This window comes from Amblyomma americanum, chromosome 1 (assembly GCF_052857255.1).
Source record: "Amblyomma americanum isolate KBUSLIRL-KWMA chromosome 1, ASM5285725v1, whole genome shotgun sequence".
NCBI classification, from domain to species: domain Eukaryota; kingdom Metazoa; phylum Arthropoda; class Arachnida; order Ixodida; family Ixodidae; genus Amblyomma; species Amblyomma americanum.
In genome coordinates, this window is record NC_135497.1 from 157638720 (window position 1) to 157660355 (window position 21636).

The following is a 21636-nucleotide window of genomic DNA, read 5'->3' on the forward strand; positions in this document are numbered from 1 at the left end:
ATGCTCAACCACTCGGCCACCGCTGCGGTGACACAGACCTTTTTAATAGTTTATATGTTCCTCAACTTGCCAATCTCGACACGGTAAAATGGTTCAGGAAAAACTTCAGCAGCTGTGGCTTGTCGTTATGCAACTATAAGCGACTACCGCTATAAAGAGAGAGAGACTCTTTAATGAAAAAACAGAGAATTTAGCCGGCGTTTCAATATCGCTGGCATGCTACTCTGCGTAGGGAGGGGAATTTGGGAGATAAAGACTGAAGGAGAGCAGCGTGAAGAGATAAAATGCAGCCATGAAATGGGTACTAAGGATGCAGTGGCGAGTATTGATGTAACCTATGGAATGATGGAGTGCATAGTCCGACAAATGGGCTGACGAAGTTCACTGCAAGAAGAATGCATGAAGGTAACCTGCAAGTGAATTTAGAGCTTATCGAGATGTCCAATGTCTTTTAAATATGTAAAAAGAAAGTTCATTGCAAGTCTCTGTTGCCTGAAGCAGGCTAAGGGGCCTAAAACTTTGTCCATTGTTAGGGGCACTGGGCAGAGCTTCTGCATGCAATGTTCATAGTACGCACGCTCGTTAGCATACGCAGGGCACTCAAGCAGGATATGTTCCACAGTTTCTATCGAGGCACAGTTGTCACAATGCGGACTGTTCATTTGTCCAAAACGGTATCGCAGGCCGTTTGTATATGCAGCATTCAGACGAAGTCGGTGATAAAGTGTTTCGAGTTGTCGAGGAATTCTGTGTGAGAGTCTTGATCTAAGATGTGGGTAGATTGAGTGAAGAAATTGGTACTGATGTGTCGGCAAACTCCAAAGCCGATACGTTTCTTCGTACGCAAAACTTTTAGCCATTTGGGACGCATCAGATTTCGTGAGAAAACTTCGAATGTATCTCTGATGTTGATGTCCCTTACGGGCCGCTTCATCTGCTTTTTCATTAGCCATAATGCCACAGTGAGCAGGTACCCACTGAAATGTTATGCAGTGGCCTGCGGCAATAGCTAAATGATGGATATACCCAATGTCCAGGGAAACTGGCTGGTGATTCGTTTTCTTCAGCAGGTTGGCCAGGATCTGCAGAGATGATTTTGAATCGGTGAAGATAACCCAACGGCCGGCGGTTCGGCGCAGGATGTAAGAAACAGCTTCCTTAATGCCGTGAAGCTCAGCTGTTGTAGAGGAGGTCCTCCGCTGCAGCCGGTAAGAAAGGGCATGGCCTGTTGAGGGCACATAAAGGCCACAAGAAGAAGTCTCTTTAGTAGTTGAACCATCGGTGAAGATATGGGTGTGCTGCGTATATTCTTCGATTAAGTAGGCGAGAGTAGCTTGCAGAAGTGCTGCCTGTGGCATGCGGCTCTTTGCATTCACACCTGGAACAGACTTCTTCACTTTTAGAGGAGAGAGTGTCCATGGAGGAAAGGCCAGAGGGAGTAGTTTCTGTGGCTGATTAATAGTAGGAAGGGGCAGGAGCTGCACTGCCTGGCCAAAGCTAGAGTTGCTGTGAGTTAGGTGGACACGGTGTAGGAAGTGCTTCTTCCTTTGCAGGACATGGCGGAGATGGGTACGCATAGTTTCCTGGGCGGCAATTACCTCTAGTGGGAGACATCCTGCCTCCGCTACTGTTCCTGATGCAGAGGAACCCTTTGGGAGGCCAAGACATATTCGCAGGCAGTTGTTCCGTGCGGCATTGAGAGTCTTATTGCTTGATGTAGATAATCTTTGAAGCACTGATAGACAGTAGCGCAAGGTTCCTTCAACGTAGGCTTTTTCAAGCAGAAGCATTGATCGGCAGTTGCTACCCCACCTTGTTCCCGCTATGAACCTGAACACTTGCGATGCTGCAGTAATCCTCTCGCGGAGTTTTTTTATCTGAGGTGACCATGACAGATTATAGTCGATTACAACACCCAGGAATCGCTGAGATCGTACATATGGCAGCGATCGTCCGCCTAGGAGCAGCGGATATCGGGTCATCGTTTTTCTTGTAAACGCCATTCCAACACTCTTTTCTGGCGAGAGACGAAGACCTCTGGAAGCCAGGTACATCGAAATGTGCAATAGCGCTCTCTGAAGACGTTGCTGGGTAATATAGCGCGAACGTGACGCGGTACAGATGCAGATATCATCAGCATAAATTGTTATGCGGACCCCTCGCGGAAGGTGTCTTCTTATGTGAATAAGGACAATATTGAACAGGAGAGGGCTGAGCACCGCTCCCTGTGGTACGCCCCTCTCCACTGCGTGAAAGCGTGTTGGACCGTTTGGAGTGGTAATAAAAATTTGTCGTTCTTTTAAATAATGCCCAATCCACTTGTATAGCCTTCCTCCAACGCCAAGACTACCAAAGGCTGCGAGAATTGCATGGTGAAAGACGGAGTCAAAAGCGGCCTTGATGTCTAGGAAAACGGCTGTTGGGACGTACCCAGCATGAAGGTACTCCTCAATGGATGAGACGAGGGCGATGATATTGTCAGTCGCAGACTTGTTTTGACGGAACCCGTTCATTTCTTGGGGGAACTCATTTCGGCTTTCTAGGAACCAAGTTATGCGCTTGCAGATCATGCGCTCCATGAGCTTACCTACGCAGCTCAGTAGGGCAATGGGCCGGAATGATGCGTAGCTTGTTGGCTGCTTACAGGGTTTCAAAACGGGCACGATTTTCGCCAGCTTCCATTCCGTGGGGACCTCACCAGCCATCCAGGAAGAATTGTAATACTCCAGGAGTCGAAGACGGGAGGTGTGGGGTAGCTTTGCAATGGCGTCATAGGTCACCTCATCATGACCCGGAGACGTGTGCCTGTTTGTCTCCGCGATAGCTGTGGATAGTTCTTCCATAGTGAAAGGCAGGTCTAACGCTGGCACTGCCGCCTTTGGGATGCCTGTTTGACCATCTGCGGAGAGTGTCGAATGCCCTGACCCTGCCGACAGCAGCTTGCAGTATTCTTCTGAGACTTCTTTTATAGATTTTTGTTCGTGAAGGGAGAGTGCAGCGAAGGGGTGGAGTTGTTGAAGTGGCGTGCGCATACCTCTAACTATCCGCCAAATATTGGTTACTGGTTTGCGCACATCCAGCGTAGAACAAAAGTCACGCCACTTTTGCCGACTGAGTTTATCCATGTAGCGTCGAATGTGACGCTGTGCCCGTCGGCATGCACGTAGGTCACCGAGGCTTTTTGTGCGCAGAGCTTTCCTTTCAGCTCGCCTGCGTATAGCGCAAAGCCTTTGGAATGTGTCATCATTTGAAGGTAGGTTATCATTTTTAGCTGTAATTTGTGTACTCGCCCTCAGGCAATACGCAATTGTCGATGCTAATTCCTCATTGCGAGTTGCCGCAGTAACTCCTCTGCTTACAGCGTCCTTGTATGCGTCCCAGTCTGTAGATTTTATAAGGAATTTCTTTGGGTTCCTCTGCACATGGAAAGCCGATATGAGGATTGGGTAATGGTCGCTTCCACGTGTCTCCAAATCAGTGCACCAGCCAAAGTTGTGGGCGAATGAACTTGTGACAAATGTCACGTCGATGCTGCTGGTAGTCGTCGGGCCTCGGAGGTAGGTGATGCTGCCGTCATTTAATGGCTGAACTGAATGCTTGGAGAGAAGTTTTGCAAGCTTGGCACCTCGGGCACATGTATGTGAGCTGCCCCAAATTTCATTATGAGCATTGAAGTCTCCGCAAATAATATGCGGAGAGGCTGTCCTTGCTATCAAGTCTTCAAGTCTCAAAGCATCAAATGGCGTGCCTGGCTCAAGATATACTCCAATCAGAGTGTACTGTTGTCCGGCAATAACTGTGACAGCGCATACGTATTCATTGTCGCTGTGAGGCGGGACATCAACCGGTGAGACCGAGATATCCTTGCGAAAGCCAATCAGCAATCTGCTGACGTTATCTGGTCGTTGTGAATGATGGAAATAGTATCCATTGAGTCGGAAAGTTTCCTCGACGCGTGATTCACAGATGACTATGAAGGGGAAGCGGTACGCTCGCACGAGCTGTCGGAAATCTGAGAGTTTAGAACGTAGCCCGCGAGCGTTCTACTGGAAAATGGTGCATGTACGAAAGATGTTGTGGATTGTCAGCTGCGGTGAAGTTCTCGCTGTGGAAGCCATGATTACTGAAATGTGGTATTACGCCCCTGCGGAGCATAGGAGACCGACACCAACGGCTCCATTGCAAGGACAGCTTCTACTTCTGGGAGTCCTCCTGACGAGGGGTTTGCACGGATAAGAGCCTTGATGGCTGCAAACAGCATCGGAATCAGTAGGCATGTGACATCTTGTTCAGAGCTTCCGGTTTGCTGCCTGCCGCTGATCTTCTTGTCATGTTGTGGCGCCCTAGGGTCAGAGCGAGCGACGCTGTTTGTCGGGTCTTGTGTAGTGCGTTGCAGTAGCTTTGATGAAGGAGAAGAACCAACGGACTTCCCACGCTTCTTTTTTACCGCATCTGCGTAGGTCTTGTCAGCTGCTCTGCCACGCTGTGTTGACTGATTCTCGGAAAGAGCTGCCGTAGTCGTGAAAACCACGTCGGGGTTAGGTGGTGGTTCATGGCGCTTAGGGGGTTTCCCTTGTGTTTGCTCTGCCGTGCGAGCAACTGTGGCTGCTTTCTTTTTATAACACCCTCCATAGGAAGCAGGGTGTGGGCCACCGCAGTTAGCGCATTTAGGTTGCGCTCTCGAAGTGCATTCTTTGTGCGAGTGGGGGCCAGCACACACTTTGCAGCGCACGGGGCCGTTACAGTGTCTTGATATGTGGCCATGCCTCTGACATTTATAGCACTGAGTTGCTGCTCCGACGTATTCAGTTACAGGGTAACTACAGAACCCCAGCGTTACTCGTTTTGGTAGCGGCGCATCTTTTGCGAATTCCAATATAACTGTGCGACGGCGTACCTCTTTTACCTTTCCACCATCCTCAGGAGTGTAGGCGGTTAGCCTCCTTGCTGAGAGGACACCTTGGTCGCGTAGATATTCCTGCAGATCTTCGTCTGTGTAGGTGACAGGTACATCTTGTATTTTGCCATAGCTTGCCATTTAAGAGTATGGGACTCGGGCCTCTACAGCCACTCCAGCCAGCTTAGTTACCGTGAGCAGACGGTTGGCGGCGGGCAGCGTCGATACTGTAACCATCAGGCTCCCATCCTTGTGAATGCGATGGCTGAGGACTTTTTCTTGAGCCGATGCTACAACCGCCGAAGCCACAATGTTGGGGTTGGCCTTCCATAGGCTTCTTCTTTCCTCAGTGGGCCTGAAAACTACAGGAACACCGGTAGCTCTCTTTTTCTTGTACAATACAACTGTAAATGATGCTTGGTCCATGTCCTCTGGATGGTCGGTCAGAGGCTCATTGCTGGCTTGGTCGTCGCGCAGTCTCTTGTTTGGCGGAGCCTGGTCTGTAGCCGAAACTACAGGGGCCGCTGGACCCGCCGCTGGCGCTGCTGCCATCAGTGCAGCTTGGAGTTCAGCTGGCGGTGATGTTCCGTGTCGGCGTTGATACGGCGCACAGCGCCGAGGAGGTCGCTTGACGTGCTTTTGCCGGCGGCCAGGGACCCCCAAGTCGTCGCACGTCGAGGACGCACGCCAAAAAGACTGGAAAACCTCTGAAGTGAGAAAATAAAGCCGAAAATTACGGACCGGTGTCAGACAGCCGGCCCACTAATCGCCGTCTTCTTCTTCCTCCACTACCGTTATGTTACATTCTGTTCAAATGTGGTGCCCCCGCAAATCGAAGCGCAAAGCTGCGGGAGCAGATAGTCGGCATGTGAAAGTAAGCCTCCGGGTAACTGATTTCGCCTCGTTGGTTTTCGTCGAAATGAGGAGTAAGAGAAAACGGAAAGGCTGTTTTCTAATGCAGAAGCCCGTACTTCAAGGTTGCGCCTTAAAAAAAGACAAACCACAAAATGCCAGAGAAAAATAATGCAAGAAGGATAAACTGGAGGAACAATGCCTCTCGGGGACTCAAGGAGCGTAACCAACAATTATAATCGCCGCGCCTGGACAGAGTAAGCCTTGGTAGGGCTGGAAAGCCACGCAGCGGAAAACGAGCTCTAACGAAATTAGAGGAAAACATAAATCCAGACAAAAAAGAAAAACAGGAAACTAAAATTAGGCACGCAAGTCAAAGTAGGCTCCTGGTTTTGAGGTTTCCTTCCTGGATACTGCAAGAGAGAAAAAAAAAAAGCTACTCTGCTTCAGTGGTTCCTGTTCTCTGACCTTCACCTAGCTGCGTTCGTCGCTTAAGGAACTGCTAAAGCAAAAATGACTACCTTTCTTGCTGCTTAAGTGAGTCACGAGTTCTTTTGCGATTCCAATCTGTGCATACATGCACAAGTTTTATGGACTTTCTTATGCACACGCATATATATATATATATATATATATATATATATATATATATATATATATATATATATATATATATATATATATATATATATATATATATATATATATATATATATATATATATATATATTGGAGCACGTGAAAAGCAAATTCCCGGGTACCTCTTATCCTCGTCGATAGCTCAAGCGTACAAGCGGCCCCCTCCAGACTGTCGTGGTTTGCGTGCAAGCTATCGGTACCTTGAAACATCGTGCACGCTCCGTTTTCTAGCGCTAAACGGTGGCAGAACCGAAAGTTTTCCCGCGGGACTACGTCGGCGGTTCGTGACGGCCAGTGGAGGTGTCGCTCCGAATCGGGCACGCGCGACGTTTCCCTAGGCGCGCACCGGCCCCGAGGCCAGACAGTGCGCGAGCCGGGGCGTTGGTCCCTACGCGCGGCTCTCGATGCATGGCGACCCCGCCGCTCATTGGAAAACATTGGAAGCCAGTTGACCGTACGGCAATGCGCGCGAGCGCTCCGAAGGCTGGGCTCAATTTTCGCCCAGCCTACATTGGTCGCTCACGCTTTCAGTCTGAGGGAAACGCCAATGACAACAACAAACAGCAAAAAGCATCACATCGTGCAGAGTCCTCGCCGTCCTTGAATAAATTAACTGACCTCCCTTACGTGGCGATACTCGTTTCACGTCGGCACACACGATGACAGCGGCCAGCTCGCAGCTGTCGCGATAGAAGCCGAGAAAAAAAAGCACGCGCAATAATAACAAGCCGAAGGAATCACAAATCCAATCACACTCGGGACACACTCGCGCGGCTCGGCTTCGTTCTGTCTCGTTTTTCATTGCCCGCCTCGCTGTCGCGGGCAATTACGTACCGTGCCTGCATACACATGCGCGCTGGCAGCAGCGCTTTTCCGAGGGGCCCCGCGCGCGCAGCTCCCATGGAGGGAGAGGGAAGTCTGAAAACCGCGGATTGTAATATACTGGCGAGCGCCCATTTCACACGATTAGCGGCGGCGCGGAAGCAAAACAGGAAAAAAAAAGAGCGCCGGGAAACAGGGAGGGGCCTCGAGCGCGCGCGCTAACGCCGCCGCCGCCGAGAGGTTGTGAAAAGCCAGTCGCCTAATTGCCCCTCGCAACGATCGCCGGACAGGTGAAGAAACAAGGCGGATAATAAAAAAAGAAAGGCAGCAGGAGGAACGGAACGCGAAACATGTCACTATGGCCGCTTTAACCGCGCCGGGCCTGGAAGCGAAACACGGCTCATAACAAGATGCAGGCCAGCGCTTATTTACGCGAAGGCGGTGACCGCTGGTGCACGCGTGAGCGCGCGGACGAAAGCAAAAACAGAGGTAGGCAGCCGAATCGCCCAAGGGACGAGTTTAATAAAAGCAAAGAGAAATGAAACTGGCCGAGAAACACACGAGATAGGCTATCTGCGCTCACCGCGCACCGTTAGGTGGCAGGGAAAGACAAAAAGGAAAAAAAAAGAAAGGCCAGCGTAACCTTGCGCGCGAGCCTACATCGGAAACCTAGAAAAGAAGATAATCGAGCCACTCTCTTAAAACCGCCCCGAGACAAGCTCGGGCCAAATGTCCGCCAGAATGTTGGCCCCTTTGTTTTGCGTTCTTTGCGCTTTCGTGGCGGCCAACGTGGGTTGCACGGTAGAAGGTGGCTGCAGCATTTTTGCTGCTTCTTATCGTTTTAATCAGGCTTCCGGGGGGGCCTTTCCCTCTCCTCGGAGGGCAAATGAGGAGGAGGGAGCAAAGGCGTGGACGCACGGAAACCCCTTCCCCGCCCGCTGGACCTTTGCTTAGTTTTCCAGAGCTCGCATAGACTGGGTCAGTCCATGATTTCGCCCTCAGGGTCTCAGGGGTATATAAGTTGGCACCAACGCCACGGCAGGAATCAGAGTTTCACCAGGAACCTCCTGAGGAATACCAGCATCATGAACACCCTCGTGAGTTGCATTCCCTTGTCCTGCAGTAGTGGCGAACGCGCTGCCGCAGTGGTCGCTTGGGTCAGCTAACCCTTCAGACACTGTTCCTGCATCGCCGCATGAGCTTGTCACCAGGGGAGTGGGACAGTTGGGCGGCATGGCTCCTGGGCGAGGCCCATGCCTTGGTGGCCGGTGACAGGGCTGTGCTACGCTTCTCTGGTTGTTCAACTTCGCACTGGGTGTTTAAACCCTACTAAGCGGATGATCACAATGCTCATTTCGCTGATCGGTCTCACTAAGAAGTCTGCATCAACGTCTAAAACGAGCTTATCCTGTGTTTCCTCAGCTGCTGGCAGTGCACGGAGTCACTGAATATTGCCTCAGTAGTTGGTGACTCCGTTGCGGTGCCGACGGCGCACTTAACTGATCTTAACGCGCATCCTTCCTGCAGAAAACGAAGCCACTAACCCCACTGTCATCAGCAGCGACCAGTAGCCGTTCTTGAGGGTTCCTTTTCCTTGTACTTCGAGTATAAGTATGTTTCACGCAAAGCAGCATGCGTTGTTACAATCACGGCAACTGAAACAGCGGTTTAAGTTTTTTTGAACGCGGTAATGGGTTCACGTATCCGCCACATTTCTAAACGACGAACATGCTTGTAATTAGTAAAGCAAGCCTCCATCTTCCCCCACGCAGCTCATCACTCTCAGATAAGACCGATTATGCTCGCTTAAGCAAGTACTGACTAAATTAGCTATATGTGGCGTCTATGATCGTATCTCAAGCAAGCAAGCTCTTCGTACCGCTGGTTGCTGTGTTTAAGCGTTTACACCATTCAAGATTTGCATCGGCGGGAACGTGACCGGACAGCGAAGGAGCGCGGGCGCACCCAGCTTTCCCGCGGCGATCGCGTGCGCGGCACGTTTTTAATTTGGCCGTTGTTCTCTGCATCATTCTCATGTGTATAGGAACAGTAAGGGAGCTAATAGGCACACACAGTCTCAAGCCTTCGGATACGCGCCGCAAATTGATTGTTTTAATCGCGTAACCTTCATATCACAACCATTTCTCTGCATGACGAGCCTTTTATTTCTCGTAACCGCTCGCTCTCACACTGTACACCAGCATGAGCACCCCTGCGCATGCGCGTCTAAATCAGTGAAATAACAGTTATGACCCTTTAAACGTAATGTTGCTTCCACAATACGTTGGTTCAGGGTTACTGCTAGGGCTTCGTCTATTTGACTGCAAGAAAGGCCATTTCATATACTTGCAGCAGGAATGAAGTAGTCGCGGCACCATGGCATTCTCATGGCACCAATACATGAAGGGTGCCACTCCGGCAGTTTTGTTATGGTGTCAAGCCGAATGAGCATTGGTTGTAAACATGCGACATAATTTTTTTTTAATAGCGCACTCTCTTCTCCAAAGTGAAACGTCTGTTCTTGAAGACGCCAACTGGGTCGCGTGGGTACGGAGGATGTGGGAACACGAGTACTCGCCTCTTCTTTCCTGCCTTCACAATGGCATGAAGTGAACTGACGCAAAGTTGTGAGTAAAACTTGCTAACGTGTCACTTGTCATCGAACTTTGTCAATTGCCCTTCTGTGGCTGGCTCACACAGACTTGATAGAAAAATGAGGCACGCCGGTCAGAATTTCACATCCGTGTTTCCAAGCCATCTCGTGAAACGTTCGTGCATTCTCACTAAGTTTTGCACTTCACTTACGCAGGTCGTCTTCGCCGCCCTCATTGCCTGCGCCTACGCCGGTGGCTTCGGCTACGGCGGCTTCGGCGGATACGGCTATGGCCACGGCCACGGCCACGCCGTCGCTGTTCCCGTCAAGACCGTCTCCTACGTGAAGAAGCCCGTCGTTAGCGTCGGCTACGTCACCAGGCCCGTCGTGAGCTACGTCAAGCAGCCCGTTGCCACCGTCTCCCACACCGTCCAGCCCGTCGTCTCTGTCAGCCACGCTCTCGTCTCCGCCGGCGGCTACGGCGGCGGATACGGCGGCTACGGTGGCGCCGTTGCTGTCGGCGGCTATGGCGGCTACGGTCTTGGCTATGGCCTCGGCTATGGCGGCTACGGCCTTGGCGGCTACGGCGGCTACGGCGGTTTCCTCAAGGGTGGATACCACTAAAGCGGATGTCCAGAGTGAATTGCGCCAGCTGTCTTGCTTGTTCTTCCGGTTAGTGCTAAATGATGTTTTATTTGCGCTTTTACTGAGCATCGCATTTGAGTCCGTGGGCATATGTTGCATTTTTAAGGTTGGATTCGTTTACAACATGTCAACCAGTTCAATGTAACTGCACCATTCACCAGAAAGAAGACAGGCGCTGCAATGAACTAAAATATATTGTCATAACAATTACCGACGATGTCAGTTTGGGAAAAGCATATTGAAATCATTTGTGAATCCGCTCAACTCAAGTTTTAGGATAAAGGTAAGGAATTCCATTTGCAATTCAAAGTTACAGCGTAAAAAAAAAAACAATTATTAGGTCAACTTCGTAATATGCAAGGTTGGTCTGGGACCTTCACAGTCAAACTCAAATTAATAAGTTAAAAAGGTTCCAGAGGCTAGCAGCCAGGTTTGTTTTTTCATGTTATGAAAGAACGCAATCGGCGAAAGAACTTCTCGATAGGGCAGGCCTACAACCCTTATCCGTTCGAAGACAAATAGCACGCTTAAATTTCCTTTAGGGGCTTCATAATAAAAACTTAAAGGTGGATCCAAAACTGTATTTACGGTCTCCAGAACGAGTATCAGACCGTAGAAATCATTCTCATGTCATTTAACCTTGTGCACCAAGATTTACAGATTCAAATGTTCATACCTGGTTCGAATTATTGTTGAATGAAGCAGTCTTAATGCCCAGTTATTCACAGGGTACCAGTCAGATTAAACTTTTCAGCGGAGGTTGGAAACGGTTTTCATCTGATGTGTGAGAAGTGTTCAGTTTCCGTTTTGTAACAGCCCGCAAGGGCAAGACAGTATTGTAAATAAATAAATAAATAAATAAATAAATAAATAAATAAATAAAAATCTTGCTACTTGCAGCGCAAAAGAGATATAATGCACCGCTTGTAAATTGCACCTCTGGAAGACTCGAGTAGTAAATGGGTCAAGACTCAGTCAGCGGATGAGCGGACCACTGTGTTTCTTTTTAAATTAAAATTCAACACAGATGTGCTCAACAAATATGCTAAAACAATCAGTCGTGTGTAAACAAACTTTTCTTTTCTCCTGTTACAGGTGCCAAAACATCGGAGGCGGAATCAAGGAAAAATTGCACGCTTGTAGCGTCCTGCTACTTGTGTATTTATTATGTACAAAACAAAAATAAAAGCTGCTACGATCAATGCAAGGAATCGTCTTGTGTGTTTTCTTGTGTCTTGAAGTGGTTTTTGGTGGACCACCGTGGACTGAACAGACGCGTGCCAGGAAGCCTGCGCATATTATCTGACAAACGTATTGTGCGTGGCGGACGAAGAATGTACGAAAAGAGGCGATTGTCAGCATAAGTATAATACATAAAAAAGTCTTGCAGAGCGCAAAATGAAACATGGATTACTGAAAAGTAATTCCTTTGAGGCACCCTAACTATGCATGTTTTTCAGTCCATCCCTGGCAGCCATATTTTAGCTAACATGCAGACAGCAGACAATAGAGCTGTTGGTTCGTTTTTTTATTCATTAGCTTTCACAACGTGATTGCTTTAAACAAACAGCGGAAGAAAATGTTGCAGAAAAAAAAAGGCTCTTCCCAAGTCACAGAAGCCAAGGTAACAATAGAAAAACGCACCTTGAGCTTCAATAAGGGCTCACCGATATGCAAATAAATACACCTGCCGGGTCCTCAGTCTCACACTGAAATGTGTCTGTCAATACACCACCAGAAAATATATGCTTCCGTTCGTCCCTGAGCGCTGACCCCGGGTGCTTGTAACGGTTTCTACGAATGTTCTGCCACGCACCCACCGAACAACTTTTCTCGCTGTGAACAAACTATGATGCCGGCTCTGTTGCTTAAATCAAAATATAGGTTGACCAGTGATGATCCTGAACAGAGGGGTGGGAAAAATATGAACAGATAAAAGGCAGATGAAAATAAGCATCACAAAAGTACTTGCATTTTATTAACATCGTGCCCATATTTGGTTACATACATACATATTTCATACAGGACACAAAGGAAAACCGACGAATAAGAAAATCAGATTTCGAACGCCCGTAGAGGGAATCAAAGAGGAAAATGACGGCCAGTGTAGAAAACAAGAGAACTTGCGCGCACACATACAAGCACTTCAGCTTCCTTGCAGATGTAACTGTTGCGAGCTTCGGCGATAAATTGTCCTTAAAATGAACATTGATTTGTTTCAAAGGTATCCATTTCCCTCATTTAAATAATGCATAAATGCAGAGAGTTGGAGCTCATTGAAAGCATACACGCATTTTTCAGCGGGAAAGAGTTTATGAACGCAATTTTTTTCATATATTGTAAGAGTTCACTATAACAATCGATATAACCTTAGATCTCCCGTAAGTAGCCTTGCATTTCTTTTTTTGCAATTCACGTTTTTGCTGTCGTCAAAAGCGTTCCCCATTGGTTTTCTATGGCAGTATTGACAGCTCGATGCGAGCGATGGAAAATTTTAAAAGAAAAATTTCTCTACACCTTGGAAGAATGGACTATTTACCTTCAATATTTTCATAACAGTAGCTCACAAAATTCTAATATTCAAATTTTTTGTCCAAGATTGCTGGACCTGAGCCCTGACTGAGAACCGACTTAAATAACATCGAGCAATCTTCATGCGTTCTAATTAGAGACGTTATGATTTTTCATCGCATTTCTGACTTTCGAATCTGTTTCTTTTTTTAGTTTTTTTAAGCAGAGCTCATGAACGTTTCTTCTCAACTTTACTCATGTTTACAGGCACACGTTACGCTTGACAGCAACTTTCCTGACGTTTGCAGTACTCATTTCAGAGCAGTGCTATATTACTTCATGCAGCACGCGAGTAATTTAGCTGTGTAAAATTCCAGTCTTGTTTTAGAATTTCAGGTTTTAAGGGGCTCCACTTGCACACTCTTACTCTGGCATCCGCTGTATGAGAACTCCTAGAGGCCTCAGTCACACTGATTGGTGGGGAGATATGTGCTTCCAGGAACAAACGCCTTTGGTCTCCAGACTCAGCTGACCGGGTTAGGTGGGTCGGCGCGGGCCGGATCGGACCAGGCCTGTGCATTCTGAGGTATGTAAGTCGGCCCAGGTCGGGCTTCAAAAAAGTAGGCCCTTGCAGTGCTCTAATAAGCACTGTTAAATGCTGATGCACTCGTTTGCGGGTAAGCGCCCTCCGGTTCAGCGAAAAAATATTTTCTCGGGCGGTATTCAAAACTTCTACCTCCCACTCCTCAGTCGCTTAAGCGATGGAATGAAAAGAAGTTGCATTCAAATAAAACTTTGGAATGCGCCTTTTCTCAGAAGCACATCACTTTGTGTTAAGATATTCAGCATCGGTGATGCACTTTCACCGCCGATGCGCTGGTCTCTAAATGCAATCGCATACAGGAAAGGGAGTGAATGTTGACGACACCAACGGAGCACTGCACTAGTCACATCTTCATCGCCCCCGGAGCGCGTACCTTTCTGCTGGTCCTTGAATTTGAGAGACAGGAAGGAGTCCGACGGCGCGAAATCTGGGTTGTACATGTGGGTGACGCGAAACACCTCATTCTACTACGACGTCACGCAGAAATAAGTGCCCCGGTTGTGGGAGCCCACCACCGCCTGCACAGACTATTACAAAAAGAGGTGTGCTCCTGGCAAAGAGAGACTTTCATTTCAAAGCAAAACTTTCTGCCGCGTCACTAAATAAAAAACTTGCAACCAACGTGGCAAAACTTACTGAACACCCCATGTATTGCCTTGGCGAAAAGTAATCAGGAAACGGAGTTTGTGTTTCTCAGCCGTAAAGTTGCGTCCTTATGGGCCGAAACCTGAGCACAAGGGTTCTCGTTACCTGACACAAATTTAGAGCTCAAGGGTTGCCATACAGGCTCTAAATATGCCAAACATATTAATAAGCTTAACAATTTCTGCGACGTTGCACGAAAAGTGCGCCCTCTGACCGCACGCGGCAAGCACAAGCGTCACCGAAGTGCGGGGGAAGGGCTAGCTTGCGATGACGGCCAACTGAGCTCGAGGAGAAACGCTGCCTACGCTATGGAGGAAGGCGCATGCGCAATGCGCAGCCTGAGACGAGGAAAGCGTGGTGGAGAAGGCGGCGAAGGGGAGAGCGGAGGCGAGGGTAGGGAATGCTGCGTAGCACTGGTTATATAAGCGCGAGCGCGCCGGCTCTCGCACTCACTCGGCATAGATGAAGGTGTGTTGCACGACGCCTACGCAGAACGACATGGAGAGCGTAATCGAGAGCGACGAGCCGCGGAGCAGGCAGCTTTCGCCGAATTCGTCGCTTAGCGCAGCTTAGCGTAAACTCTGTCAATTTAATGTTGAAAGTGTGCGAAATGCTTTCCCTTTTTAAGGCGGAACTTCGCCGTTCCTCAGGCTCACGCCTCCCTTAACCAAGCATAGGCCGTAGGCTGGCGGCAACTGTAAATCAACAGCTTCTTAGTCCCTCCAGAAAACATCTCTTCCACCCTACACAGTATCCTTCCCTATGTCCGCCGTATATCATTTAACGTGGAAATGCAAACACTCCTCGGGCCATCCCACAATTCTTCAACTCCACTCCTCCTTCCAGGGAGGCTGCGGTATGCTGCTCCGAGGTGCGCATCCAGTGATGGTTGGTCCAGCAGACCAGCGGGATCGCAAAAGCTCATAGAGCAGCAGTCGGCTAAGGGCTACAAAACAAGAAGACGGGAAGACAACCAAAAGATGTGTTCAATAAATTTTTTTTCCTCTTTCTCCATCTACCTCTCTCGCCTAGAGTGCTTGAATGAAACGTGAAAACATACTTTTCTTCCTTGGTCATAGGGCTAGCACTGTAGCATACTCTCCTACTCCGCGAACTGCTTCCGAATTAATGCACGCTGCTTGAGGGATCTGAAAATTCTGCAGCTCCATCGGTCAGTTCATTTCGCACGACTATAGATCCATTAATCTTTTTGTCTGGATAAAAGCGATATTTCAGCGAGCAGGTTCTATTTCACCAGGCGTCGTACATTCTCTACAAAAGCAGGCTTCACTCATTAATCGCGAGCCCGCCGGGGCGGCTCAGTGGCTATGGCGTTCCGCTATACTGACCCCCATGACGCAGGTTTATGGTTTGTGGTTTATGGGTGTTTAACGTCCCAAAGCGACTCAGGCTATGATCGACGCCGTAGCGAAGGGCTCCGGAAATTTCGACCACCTGGGGTTCTTTAACGTGCACTGACATCGCACAGTACACGGGCCTCTAGAATTTCGCCTCCATCGAAATTTGACAGCCGCGGCCGGGGTCGAACCCGCGTCTTTCAGATCAGCAGCCGAGCGCATTAACCACTGAGCCACCGCGGCGGCCATCCATGACGCAGGATTGAATCCTGGCCGCGGCGGCTGCATTTCAACGGAGGCGAAATGCAAGATCACGCGCGTGCTGTGCTATGTCAGCGCACAATAAATAACCCCTGACGGTCGGAACTAATCAGGAGCACCCCACTACGGCGTCCCTCATAGCCCAATTGCCGCTTCGGGACGTTAAACACTACATACCCCACACTCATAGCGCAATAAACATCAGACGACTGAGCCCAGCACGACGCACTTTCCACTGACTCGATGGGCCAGGTACACGCGTGCACCTGCCACTATACGCAAGGTATAATGGTCCCCGCGCATTCTGATCACGATAGTGCATCTCGCTGTACTGAAGCACAGTAATAAGATTGATTCGGACGAAATATGCACGAACTATGCAGTGATCTCCAACTTCTCGGTAGTACAATACGAGAACAGAAAGGCTTTTCCAGTCAGCATCCGTTTCACACATTGAAGGCATTTTATAAGAACATTCATAGTGCTGAAAAACACTTGCGAACGAAAGGAAACGAAAAGACAGCACACGAGGGCTCGTGCACTGACTTTTTAACGCGAGGGTCCCATTCAGCGGAAACCTATCGTCGTCGTCAACGACGTGAGCGAAAAATTCCCGAAACAGCACCTAGGTTGCGTGACCTTGTGACGTCATCACAACCTGCCAACCAAATTGTGAGTAAACTGCTCACCTTGGCAGGTGACAGTTAAATTAATGAGTGGTCGCGAAAAGTTCCCAAGAAAAGAAGCCAGGGTCACACAAGCCACATCGGTGGCTGTGTTTGAAACAGCCGGGGCAGTAGCGGATCCCTTAACCGCTTCACTACTGCGCCAGGAATGGTATGGGGATTCCCCGTTACCTATCAATTTAAAGTAGATAATGACCAATTCCGCATATATTGGCATTTACCCATTAACGCTGTCGCGTAATACCTTTAAGACGGAGCTTAAATATTCCCTTAAGTTTTGTTCTCTCCTGTCATACGAGTGTAATCTTTAGCGTCCTGACTATTCGCACGGATTAACCACCAGCCAGAACCCTCACACTGCTAAGTTACATTTTATGAGGCCGGTCGCGAGCCATTTTTGCTGTCATATGCGATTTTCTCAGCACATGATAAAGTTTTCCACAGCTTTATTTGCTATTTTCAGAAATTTGCTCCATCATCCCGGATAAAACTGCGCCTTCATGCTAAACCTATGGACGTTTTTCTCTTCAAATTTTATGGTCGGCAAGCGCTTCCAAGAGACGGCTGAGGTTAAATTGTCATTGATAACTTTTTTAACACCTATAATTACGCTGTTTGATAACTCTTAAATACCTCTGCAACAGTTTTTAGATAGTTTACAAGCAACGCTAGTAATTGTTATTCAAAGATAAAAAGTGTAGTGTTACACTCTGAAAGAGTAGTGTACTCTTAGCTGTCTCGAATGCAAAATATTTAGCGTAATTGAATTACGAAATAGTATAGCGTGAACATATAGTAGCGCATTCATAAGACCCATATGTTGAAGCAACAATACGGCAGAGAAAAATGAGTACTGCAACTAAAAAAATGGAGCAGTTTTTCCCGTCCCTACGATCACCGGAGGTGAAGAAAAAGGGGGATAATAAACAAGGAAAACAGCTTGAGGAACGGAACGCGAAACACGTCATTACGCCCGCTTTCACCGCAGAGCGTCTGGAAGCGAAATCTAATTTACAAAAGGATGCTGACCAGCGCTAATTTACGCGAAGGCGGTGACCGCGGGTCCGGTGCGGACAGGAGAGCGCGGGAGAAAGCAAAGACACAGAGAGAGGCGGTGAATCGCCCAAGGCACGAGTTTAATAAAAGAAAAAAGAAAGACAACGAGGCGAGAAAACACAAGATATCTTATCTGCGCATTCCGCTCGCCTTTAGCAAGCAGAGAGAGAGAGAGAAGGAAATAAAAAGAAATGCCAGCGTGACCTTGTGCTCGAGCCTGCATAGGAAACCTAGAAAGGAAGATAATCGAGCCCCTCTCTTAACACCGCCCCGAGACAAACTCCGGCCAGATGTCCCCGAGAATGTGGCCCTTTTGTTTTGCGTTATTTACAGTCTCGTGGCGGTCAAAGTGGGTTGCATGGTGGAACGCGACTGGAGCATTTTTGCTGCTTCTCATAGTTTTGATCTGATCAGGCTTCCGGGGGGCCTCTCCCTCTCCTCGGAGGGCAAATGAGAAGGAAGGAGCAAAGGCGTGGACGCCCGGGAACCCCTTCCCCGCCCGCTGTACCTTTGCTTAATTTTTTCCATCACTCGCAAAGACCGGGTCCGCCCAACATTTCGCCCTTGTAGTCCCCGGGGTATATAAGTTGGGCCCACCGCCGCAGCAGGCATCAGAGTTTCGCCAGGAACCTCCTGAGGAATACCAGCATCATGAACACCCTCGTGAGTTGCATTCCCTTGTCCTGCAGTAATGGCTAAAGCACCGCCGCAGTACTCCCTGTGGTTCGGCTAACGCTTCAGACACCGTGCCTGCCTCGTCGCATGCGCTGGTCACCAGGGGAGCGGAACACATTGCTCCTGGGCGTGTCCTACGGCTTGGTGGCCGGAGTCTGAGCTGTGCAGCGACAGCGCTGCTTGCTACGTCCGTTTGGAAAGGGGCGTACGCCTGTCCGTATTTGGAGGACGAAAGCGCGACGGAAGGCAAGCGTGGGGAGAGCGTCAAGCGGGTGCGAGCGCGGGCCACCGCGGAGAACTCATTGAGTGACTGCTTCCAACGCTATGCAGAGACCGATCACTGCGGAAGCAACGAGCTTTGCGCCAGGCACGAGACCGCGAACAGTGTAGCACAGTCCGCGAAAACCTAGCTCGTCGAGAAGTCGATGGCGGAGGAAAGGTCTAATGTCAGCGCTAGACGGCTATGAATGCAGCCGAGAGGAAGGGGCTTGATCGAGACGCTGCTCGTCAGAGGGAAGCCGGGACCCAATATCGCGCGGCGAGTGGAACAGAGAATGAACGCGCCCGGAACGCTGGCGGTTAACGCGCTGCATGACAAGGCCCTGCCAATCTCAAGACCCCAATGTATGTACCACGTGCCGTCGACATCCAAGCAAACCGGCCAAGTTGTGAACATTGAGGAGTCCGCGCCGCTTAAGCCATCGATGAAATTCGCGTTACAGCTGATAATCGTTCATTGAGTTTTCTCGTTTTTCTTTACCCGAGAGAAGATTTATGATCCCGATTAACTCGATGAACACGAAATTTATTAATATGTTTCTCTTTAGCCTGCACATAAGCATGAACAGCTTAAACAGACCGTGTTCTCATTTTTCACAGCTAGTGGCAATGCACAGAGTCACTGAATATTGCCTCAGTATTTGGTGACTCCGCTGCGGTGCAAGCGGCGCACTTAACTGGCCTTAAAGCGCATTCTCCCTGCAGAAAACGAAGCCATTAATCACGCTATCTGTCATCGAGTGACCAGCAACCTTTGTTGAGGCCTTCTATTTCTCTCACCCCTTGCATAAATGTGCTTCGCGCAAAACAGCGCGCTTTATACATTCGCGGCAAGCGCAACAATAGTCGAGGCCTTTGTGAAGACAGTAGCAGGTGCAAACATCTGCCACACTGCTAAATGGCGAACGTGCTTTGAATTAGCAAAGTGAGCCTCCTCCTTTCTTGTAGCTCGTCACTGTCAGATAAAACCGATTTTGCTCGCTTAAGCAACGGCTGACTGAAACAGGTGTTGACTGAGATCGTATCTGGAGCAAGCAAGTGCTTCGTACCGCAGCCTCCCGTGTACACACCATTCAAGATTTGCATCGGCGGAAACGTGACCGGACAGCGAAAGAGCGCGGGCGCGCCCAGTTCTCCCGCGGCTATCGCGTGCGCGGCACGTTTTCAATTCAACCGTTGTTCTCTGCATCATTCACATTTCTGTAGACACAATAAGCGAGATAATGGGCACACGCAGTGTCAGTTGGCAGATATATTGTTTTCGTCGCTTAACCTGCCTGTAAGGACCGTCTCTTCGCATAACGAAGCTCTTGTTATTTTATATACCTAGCCCTCCGGGCAGTACAAGTCCGCATGTGCAATCCTTCGTGTAAACCTGCACGCGTCTCAGTGAGTGAAATATGAATTTCGTCACTCCGAATGTTACCTTACTGGCATGATACTGCAACTCAGGATTACTGCCAGGGCTTTGCTTCTTTCACCGCAAGAAACGCCATTTCTTAAACTCCTGTTAGTGGCAGTAATCAAACAGTTACGGCGTGCTGCGTTGCATGAGCACCGAGTTTTGCGAACCAAAGAAGTGCACCAAAGGAAAATTCCCATTATGCGAAAACATCGAGAATTTCGCTCGGGTATGCTGATTATGGTCGAGAGCCGGATACACGTTGGCGGTGAATATGCGACATCTTTTCTTCTTCTTTTTTCCTAATAGCAATAGCCCACTCCTTGCGTTAAAACCAAACGTTATTCCGGAATAAGCGCACTCTGGCGTGCTGTCCGAAGGACAGTGGAACACGACTGCTCGCCTCTTTTTCCTGCCTCCACAATTACATGAGGTGGAGTAACTCAAAGTTGTGAGTGAAATTTGCAAACATGGCAGTTATGATCAAAATTTTCTCAATTGTCTTCCGTGTCCCTTCCACATAACGGTTCATCAAATAATTAGGCACGTCGCTCAAAATTCCGCATCCGGGTTTTTAAGACATGCCCTAACTGTTCGTGCGCACTCACAATGCTTCACGCTTTCACTTACGCAGGTCGTCTTCGCCGCCCTCATTGCCTGCGCCTACGCCGGTGGCTTCGGCTTCGGCGGTTACGGCCACGGCTATGGCCACGGCCACGGCCACGCCGTCGCTGTTCCCGTCAAGACCGTCTCCTACGTGAAGAAGCCCGTCGTTAGCGTCGGCTACGTCACCAGGCCCGTCGTGAGCTACGTCAAGCAGCCCGTTGCCACCGTCTCCCACACCGTCCAGCCCGTCGTGTCTGTCAGCCACGCTATCGTCTCCACCGGCGGCTACGGCGGCGGATACGGCGGCTACGGTGGCGCCGTTGCTCTCGGCGGCTATGGCGGCTACGGTCTTGGTCATGGCCTCGGCTATGGCGGCTACGGCGGCTACGGCGGTTTCGTCAAGGGTGGATACCACTAAAGCGGATGTCCAGCGTAAACTGCGCCAGCTGTTTTGTCCTTCCGGTGCGTGCCAAGTATTCTGCAGTTTGGGATTTTTTATGAATGCCGAAATTAAGTCTCTGGAAATTTGTTGTGTTATTACTGATACTTCTCCTTAAACCATGTCAAAAGTCGTGCCTTTTCTTGCTGAAGACTCCAGCAGTCAATAGGATCAGTCAGCTGATGAGCTTACCAATGTTCTTTTTTTTTAATTAAAATTCAACACAGATGTATTCAGTAAACATGTGCAGACTACCAGACGTGCGTAGAATAACTATGTTTGTGCTGTTGCAGGTGCCAAAACATCGGAGGCGGAATCGAGGAAAAATTGCACTCTTGTAGCATCCTGCTACTTGTGTATTTATTCTGTACAAAACGAAAATAAAAGCTGTCACGATCATGCAAGCAATCCTTTCGTGTGCTTTCATGTGTCTTCACCGTTCCAAAGCGGTTCTGATTGGACAGACGCATGTCAGGACACCTACTATTGCGCTCACCGTTGTGATCTGACACGCGAACTCTGCCTGATGGAAGAATAATTCGCGGAAATATGTGACCGTAGACACAGCCGCCGCGGTGGCTGAGTGGTTATGGTACTTGGCTGCTGGCTCGAAAGACGCGGGTTCGATCCCGGCCGCGGAGGTCGAATTTCGATGGAGGCGAAATT

The 21636-nt window shown here is 49.1% G+C and overlaps 2 protein-coding genes across 2 annotated transcripts; both read left to right on the forward strand.

Annotated features, from left to right (window-relative positions):
• Positions 1-8150: 8150 nt before the first annotated feature.
• Positions 8151-11655, forward strand: LOC144114022 (uncharacterized). Its single transcript, XM_077647458.1, has 3 exons — positions 8151-8307; positions 10020-10475; positions 11544-11655. The coding sequence occupies exons 1-2, from the start codon at positions 8197-8199 to the stop codon at positions 10425-10427; spliced, it is 519 nt and encodes a 172-aa protein (XP_077503584.1). The 5' UTR covers positions 8151-8196; the 3' UTR covers positions 10428-10475; positions 11544-11655.
• Positions 11656-18079: 6424 nt separating this feature from the next.
• Positions 18080-21378, forward strand: LOC144114024 (uncharacterized). The gene is made up of 3 exons (XM_077647459.1): positions 18080-18232; positions 20560-20993; positions 21264-21378. Exons 1-2 carry the CDS (start codon positions 18221-18223, stop codon positions 20947-20949), a joined length of 402 nt encoding a protein of 133 aa, XP_077503585.1. The 5' UTR covers positions 18080-18220; the 3' UTR covers positions 20950-20993; positions 21264-21378.
• Positions 21379-21636: the final 258 nt, after the last annotated feature.